The sequence below is a fragment of the Mizuhopecten yessoensis genome, unplaced genomic scaffold (genome assembly GCF_002113885.1).
Source record: "Mizuhopecten yessoensis strain PY_sf001 unplaced genomic scaffold, ASM211388v2 scaffold5099, whole genome shotgun sequence".
Lineage (NCBI taxonomy): Eukaryota > Metazoa > Mollusca > Bivalvia > Pectinida > Pectinidae > Mizuhopecten > Mizuhopecten yessoensis.
Window position 1 is genome coordinate 267,749 of NW_018405879.1, and position 7,818 is coordinate 275,566.

General features: G+C 33.6%; 1 protein-coding gene across 1 annotated transcript in view; it reads right to left on the bottom strand.

Annotated features, from left to right (window-relative positions):
* LOC110450198 (collectin-12-like) overlaps positions 1-4,630 on the bottom strand; it is a 9,115-nt gene extending 4,485 nt beyond the window's left edge. Inside the window, exon 1 of the mRNA XM_021497515.1 lies at positions 4,439-4,630. Within this exon, the coding sequence (XP_021353190.1) occupies positions 4,439-4,544 (106 nt within the window). The 5' untranslated portion in view covers positions 4,545-4,630. The remainder of the gene's footprint in view (positions 1-4,438) is intronic.
* Positions 4,631-7,818: the final 3,188 nt, after the last annotated feature.

Genomic DNA, 7,818 nt, shown 5'->3' on the forward strand with positions numbered 1-7,818 from the left:
TAACAGAACAAAGATATATATGTAACAGTACAAGGATATAAAGGTAACAGTACAAGAATATAAAGGTAACAGTACAAAGATATATCGGTAACAGTACAAGGATATATAAGTAACAGTTCAAGGATATAAAGGTAACAGTACAAAGATATATATGTAACAGTACAAGGATATAAATAGGTAACAGTACAAGGATATATAGTACAAGGATATAAAGGTAACAGTACGAAGATATAAAGGGAACAGTACAAGGATATAAAGGCAACAGTACAAGGATATATAGATAACATTACAAGGATATATAGGTAACGGTACAAGGATATATATGTAACAGTACATGGATATATATGTAACAGTACAAGGATATATATGTAACAGAACAAGGATATAAAGGTAACAGTACTATAAAGGTAACAGTACAAGGATATATAGGTAACGGTACAAGGATATATATGTAACAGTACAAGGATATAAAGGTAACAGTACGAAGATATAAAGGTAACAGTACAAGGATATAAAGGCAACAGTACATGGATGTATATGTAACAGTACAATAATATATAGGTAACAGTACAAGGATATATAGGTAACAGTACAAGGATATATAGGTAACAGTACAAGGATATATAGGTAACAGTACAAAGATATAAAGGTAACAGTACGAAGATATAATGGTAACAGTACAAGGATATAAAGGTAACAGAAAAAGGATATAAAAGTAACAGTACAAGGATGTAAAGGTAACAGTACATAGATATATAGGTAACAGTACAAGGATATATATGTAACAATACAAGGATATAAAGGTAACAGTACAAGGATATATAGGTAACAGTACAAGGATACATAGGTAACTGTACAAGGATATATAGGTAACTGTACAAGGATATATAGGTAACAGTACAAGGATATAAAGGTAACAGTACAAGGATATATATCCTTGTACTGTTACCTTTATATCCTTGTATTGTTACATATATATCCTTGTACTGTTACATATATATCCTTGTTCTGTTACCTATATATCTTAGTATTGTAACCTTTATATCCTTGTTCTATTACCTATATATCCTTGTACTGTTACCTATATATCCTTGTTCTGTTACCTATATATCCTTGTACTGTTACATATGTATCCTTGTTCTGTTACCTATATATCCTTGTACTGTTACCTATATATAGGTAACAGTACAAGGATATATAGGTAATAGAACAAAGATATACAGGTAACAGTACAAGGATATATATGTAACAGTACAAGGATATATAGGTAACAGTACAAGGATATATAGGTAATAGAACAAGGATATAAAGGTTACAATACTAAGATATATAGGTAACAGTACAAGGATATATATGTAACAGTACAAGGATATATAGGTAACAGAACAAGGATATAAAGGTAACAGTACAAGGATATATAGGTAACAGAACAAGGATATAAAGGTAACGGTTCAATGATATATAGGTAACAGTACAAGGATATAAAGGTAACAGTACAAGGATATAAAGGTACCAGTACAACGCTATAAAGGTAACAGTACAAGAATATAAAGGTAACATAGGTAACGGTACAAGGATATATATGTAACAGTACAAGGATATAAAGGTAACATATAGGTAACAGTACAATGATATATAGGTAACAGTACAATGATATATAGGTAACAGTACAAGGATATAAAGGTAACAGTACAAGGATATATAGTTAACAGTACAAGGATGTATAGGTAACAGAACAAGGATATATAGGTAACAGAACAAGGATGTATATGTAACAGTACATAGATATATAGGTTACAGTACAAGGATGTATATGTAACAGTTCAAGGATGTATATGTAACAGTACATGGATATATAGATTCAGTACAAGGATATATAGGTAACAGAACAAGGATATATAGGTAACAGAACAAGGATATATAGGTAACGGTACAAGGATATATATGTAACAGTACAAGGATATATAGGTAACGGTACAAGGATATATATGTAACAGTACAAGGATATAAAGGTAACAGTACAAGAATATAAAGGTAACAGTACAAAGATATTTATGTAACAGAACAAGGATATATAGGTAACAGTACAAGGATGTATAGGTAACAGAACAAGGATGTATAGGTAACAGAACAAGGATATAAAGGTAACAGTACAATGATGTATATGTAACAGTACAAGGATATATAGATTCAGTACAAGGATATATAGGTAACAGAACAAGGATATATAGGTAACAGCACAAGGATGTATATGTAACAGTACAAGGATATATAGGTAACAGTACAAGGATGTATAGGTAACAGAACAAGGATATATAGGTAACAGAACAAGGATATATAGGTAACAGTACAAGGATATATAGGTAACAGTACAAGGATATATAGGTAACAGTACAAGGATATATAGGTAACAGTACAAGGATGTATAGGTAACAGTACAAGGATGTATAGGTAACAGAACAAGGATATATAGGTAACAGTACTAGGATATATAGGTAACAGTACATGGATATATAGGTAACAGAACAAGGATGTATATGTAACAGTACAAGGATATAAAGGTAACAGTACAAGGATATAAAGATAGGTAACAGTACAAAGATATATGTAACAGTACAAGGATGTATAGGTAACAGTACAAGGACATATAGGTAACAGTACAAGGATATAAAGATAGGTAACAGTACAAAGATATATATCTAACAGTACAAGGATATAAAGATAGGTAACAGTACAAAGATATATGTAACAGTACAAGGATGTATATGTAACAGTATAAGGATATAAAGGTAACAGTAAAAGGATATATAGGTAACAGTACAAGGATATAAAGGCAACAGAACAAGGATATATAGGTAACAGTACTAGGATATATAGGTAACAGTACATGGATATAAAGGTAACAGAACAAGAATGTATATGTAACAGTACTAGGATATATAGGTAACAGTACATGGATATATAGGTAACAGAACAAGGATATATAGGTAACAGAACAAGGATATATAGGGGATATATAGGTAACTGTACAAGGATATATAGGTAACAGTACAAGGATATATAGGTAACAGTACAAGGTTATAAAGGTAACGCTCCATAGATATAAAGGTAACAGTACAAGGATATAAAGGTAACAGTACAAGGATATATATGTAACAGTACAAGAATATAAAGGTAACAGTACAAGGATGTAAAGGTAACAGTACAAGGATATAAAGGTAACAGTACACGGATATTTAAGGTAACAGTGCATGGTTATAAAGGTAACAGTACAAGGATATATAGGTAACAGTACAAGGTTATAAAGGTAACGTTCCATAGATATAAAGGTAACAGTACAAGGATATAAAGGTAACAGTACAAGGATATATATGTAACAGTACAATGATATATAAGTAACAGAACAATGATATAAAGGTAACAGTACAAGGATATATAGGTAACAGAACAAGGATATATAGGTAACAGTAGAAGGATATAAAGGTAACAGTACAAGAATATATAGGTAACAGTACAAGGATATAAAGGTATCAGTACAAGGATATATATGTAACAGTACAAGGATATAAAGGTAACAGTAGTACAAGGATATATAGGTAACAGTACATGGATATATAGGTAACAGTACAATGATATAAAGGTAACGGTACATAGATATATAGGTAACAGTACAAGGATATATAGGTAACAGTACAAGAAGCTAATAATACAAGTTGAAGATAAGAGACACTTTCTAATGAAATTTCCTTTGTATAACGATATTTGGATTAAACTCTTGACTAGCACATGATAAGATACCAAACCAGGGATGTGTACTACACATCCCTGACCAAACTAATAAGATACGGTCATGGAAACAAATTTCAATAATAAATAGTATGTGATGTAATGCAACTCAAAGGAAGGACTGTAGTATGTACTCTCTACAAAAGCATGTCAAGAAGGAAGTGTTTGGATAGCTGGTTTGAATTGACAAACGTTAGATATGCTTCAATATGCATAACTACTTTTATCAGTCTTATCAACTATGTGTATTTGTAATGAACTGGAAAAAATACTATAGCCTTTTTTATAACACCAACATAAGATGACATTATGTAATTTACGTATATGTTGTACATCATTTTAGTAAAGTGTTACATAAGTCTTTTATGTAGGCTGGCTGGGCATTCAATGTTTTATTTCTGATGTTTTATATGTTGTGATTTTACTGAGCGTGTGACACTATAATGAAAAAAAAACATTTATCTTACATTATCTTATTTGTGTAACACTTCCGACTTTGAGCAAGTCAAAGAATATTTCTAGAGAAAGATGATAGGAATTACTCAAAAATACATACTTTACAGTATTGTTTATAAGGTTATAGATACTTCAGGTGATCATATTTTGTAAAACAAGTTCCTGGCGAATTAAAATAACAACACAAAAAGCTCACCATCCATCATCGAAATCATAATGAGGTATTGCTGGATCCGCCTGAGCTTCGATAGGCTGTCTATCACCAGTAAATGTCCGTTATAGTCTCCAGTACAGGTTGCCATGGCAGCATTGTGACTGAGGGATTGTGGGTAGAACCGTATACACAAACCTATGTCACGTAGGTCGCTGTACCCTATCTTCTCACACAGGTCTGGCAAAATAATCACAATCATTTTAACAATTAACTGTAATTGATAAATTATTAACATTTCTTTTCTTTTCATTTCTTTAAATCAATTTAATGAGTACCAAACATGTATGAGATTTTATGATGAATTGTATGTCAGACAGACATCTAACAGATTAACTCCATACTTTAAAACTTTTACATGGTCTCGAAAACCAAAACAAAATAAAGAAAAAACCCAAGACAGTCATATAGGAAATCATATATTTATTTTTTATCAAACTTTGTGATAATCATCAGCCCGAGAGGTGGGGCCGTATCAGAGGTCAACTTGGTGGTAATCATCAGCCCGAGAGGTGGGGCCGTATCAGAGGTCAACTTGGTGGTAATCATCAGCCCGAGAGGTGGGGCCGTATCAGAGGTCAACTTGGTGGTAATCATCAGCCCGAGAGGTGGGGCCGTATCAGAGGTCAACTTGGTGGTAATCATCAGCCCGAGAGGTGGGGCCGTATCAGAGGTCAACTTGGTGGTAATCATCAGCCCGAGAGGTGGGGCCGTATCAGAGGTCAACTTGGTGGTAATCATCAGCCCGAGAGGTGGGGCCGTATCAGAGGTCAACTTGGTGGTAATCATCAGCCCGAGAGGTGGGGCCGTATCAGAGGTCAACTTGGTGGTAATCATCAGCCCGAGAGGTGGGGCCGTATCAGAGGTCAACTTGGTGGTAATCATCAGCCCGAGAGGTGGTAATCATCAGCCCGAGAGGTGGTAATCATCAGCCCGAGAGGTGGGGCCGTATCATGGAGGTCAGACACAGAAAGCTAAACATTTAAAAAGCTTTCTCTGAAAATTGATATAAGCCTTAGCTGATCAGCTAATGAGACCATGCACAGAACTTTAAGTGCAAATCGGGATTCAAATGTCAACTTTGGTTAAAGCTTTTAAATTAAAATTTTAAGTTTCAAACAACAATATCTTCAGAACCGTCAGAACCGTTTAAAAGATGTTAAAATGTCTTGTGTTCTAGTTACCAAATGGTCTTCAGTTACCGATATGTCAGTTGCATGTAACAAAAGAAACAGGTGAGCGATACAGGCCCTCTGGGCCTCTTGTTACAATAAAATAATGAAAAGAAACATTGCTAATCAACCCTACAGATATTGTATTTATCATAAAATATCTTAAACACGTTACACAAATTGTTTTTTTATTGAAATTGTATGATTAAAGTAATTATATACAAGCTAAAAGCAAACAGGACACATAGTTTAATACAAAAAGAGTGATAAATTGAACCAAATATACACAAAGCCTTGATAATTCACTTATTTTACATTTTAAAATCATTTTTGATCCTGATGAGAGTTGTCTACCTTGAAAAAGGGATATAATTTATACAATGACAGTTATTTTCTTTACTTTACCAAAAACAACGGAAACAAATTAATTTATGATATTAAAACTGTCAATTTACTGTTCTTTTATAGATCAAAATTACTCTCAATCACGTACACTTTGGACATCATTCCATAGCCCGCTTACGCCTGGAATAGGGAAATTTATGTCTTTGTATCATACGCTTTATTTCCAAGTAAGTCTCGATATCGGGTGTTGACATATCATCGTCACTCACGCGTACTATTGTTTACCCGGTGCAGAGACGTATATGCTTTATACGTCTCTGCCCGGTGTTACTATAATTTACTCTACGATAATGGAATGCCCGATACGCAATACGGAAATGACGACACGAAAATACGACAAGAAAAGCATGTGTATTACGAAGGGTGGGAAGTCCTTAAGGTCTAATATATTTATATTTTACACTTAATATTATAAAGATTTTTTTTTGCTTTAAGCCAGACATTTTACTTCTGACCACTTGAATATGACTATTTTTTCCGTCAGAACTAAAAAGATCTCTCTCCAGTGATGATATTTGGCCAGTAACATGCTGGGATGAATAACTTTGACTTATATTCAAGGTCACAGGGATCAAATATGTTTAAAACCTTTAAACAACTTCTTCTGAATAACCAAGAGGCCTATGGTGATGATATTTGGCCAGTAACATGCTAGGATGAACGATTACTAAATGTGTTCAAATGAATGACCTTGACATATATTCAAGGTCACAGGGGTCAAATATGTTTAAAACCTTTGAATTACTTCTTAATCAAAAGGCCAAGGGTGATGATATTTTGCCAATAACATGTTGGGATGAAGGGCTATCAAGTTTGTTCAAATGAATGACCTTCGCCCATATTCAAGGTCACAGTGGTCAATATATGTTGAAATCTTTAAATGATTTGTTCCATATAACCAAAAGTTCCATGGTAATTATATTTTGCTAGAAGCATGCTGAGTGGGAAGACTAAAAGCTCTGTTCAACCTAACGTCCTTGCATTGTTCGACATTCAAGGTCACATAATGTTTCATAGTGACCATGAATATAGATAAAATGCATGATCAAAGACGGAAATATTAATGCTTGACAGAAAATTGGGGTAGGAACCATTGTAGACTTGAACTAAATAGCTGTTAGGTATATCCCCATATAGGACCTACTGCAGTATCGTAATTATAAGCCTGAATGTGGTCAGCACAAGGTAATTACGGACTCAAAGTCTGATCTAGTTTGTTTTGTTGAACCTACTTGTCCAAATTTTGTACCAGGAAATTTTACCTAGGTTTTCATCTTTCAATAATTCAAGCAAGTTGAAATTATTTTTAATGGATTTGCATTTTTTTCTGTCATTTTTTTTTTTTTTTTTTAATGAAATAGACACATTTTATTCAATAAAGTTTTCCTTTCTAGTTTTAGAGTTAAAATATAACTTTTGGACAAGATAATGAATTGTCCGATCAATATATAGACCAAAAACTGAAGTCTGTGTACTTTGGTTTTTGGTCTATACCTCAAAAGATCAGTTAATTGTCATAACCTTTAAATTTAAAGGATTTTAATTCAAATTGGTCTAGAGGACCTTGTTAGCTTCTGGTCAAGGACATTGGTCTAGAGGACCTTGTTAGCTTCTGGTCAAGGACATTGGTCTAGAGGACCTTGTTAGCTTCTGGTCAAGGACATTGGTCTAGAGGACCTTGTTAGCTTCTGGTCAAGGACATTGGTCTAGAGGACCTTGTTAGCTTCTGGTCAAGGACATTGGTCTAGAGGACCTTGTTAGCTTCTGGTCAAGGACATTGGTCTAGAG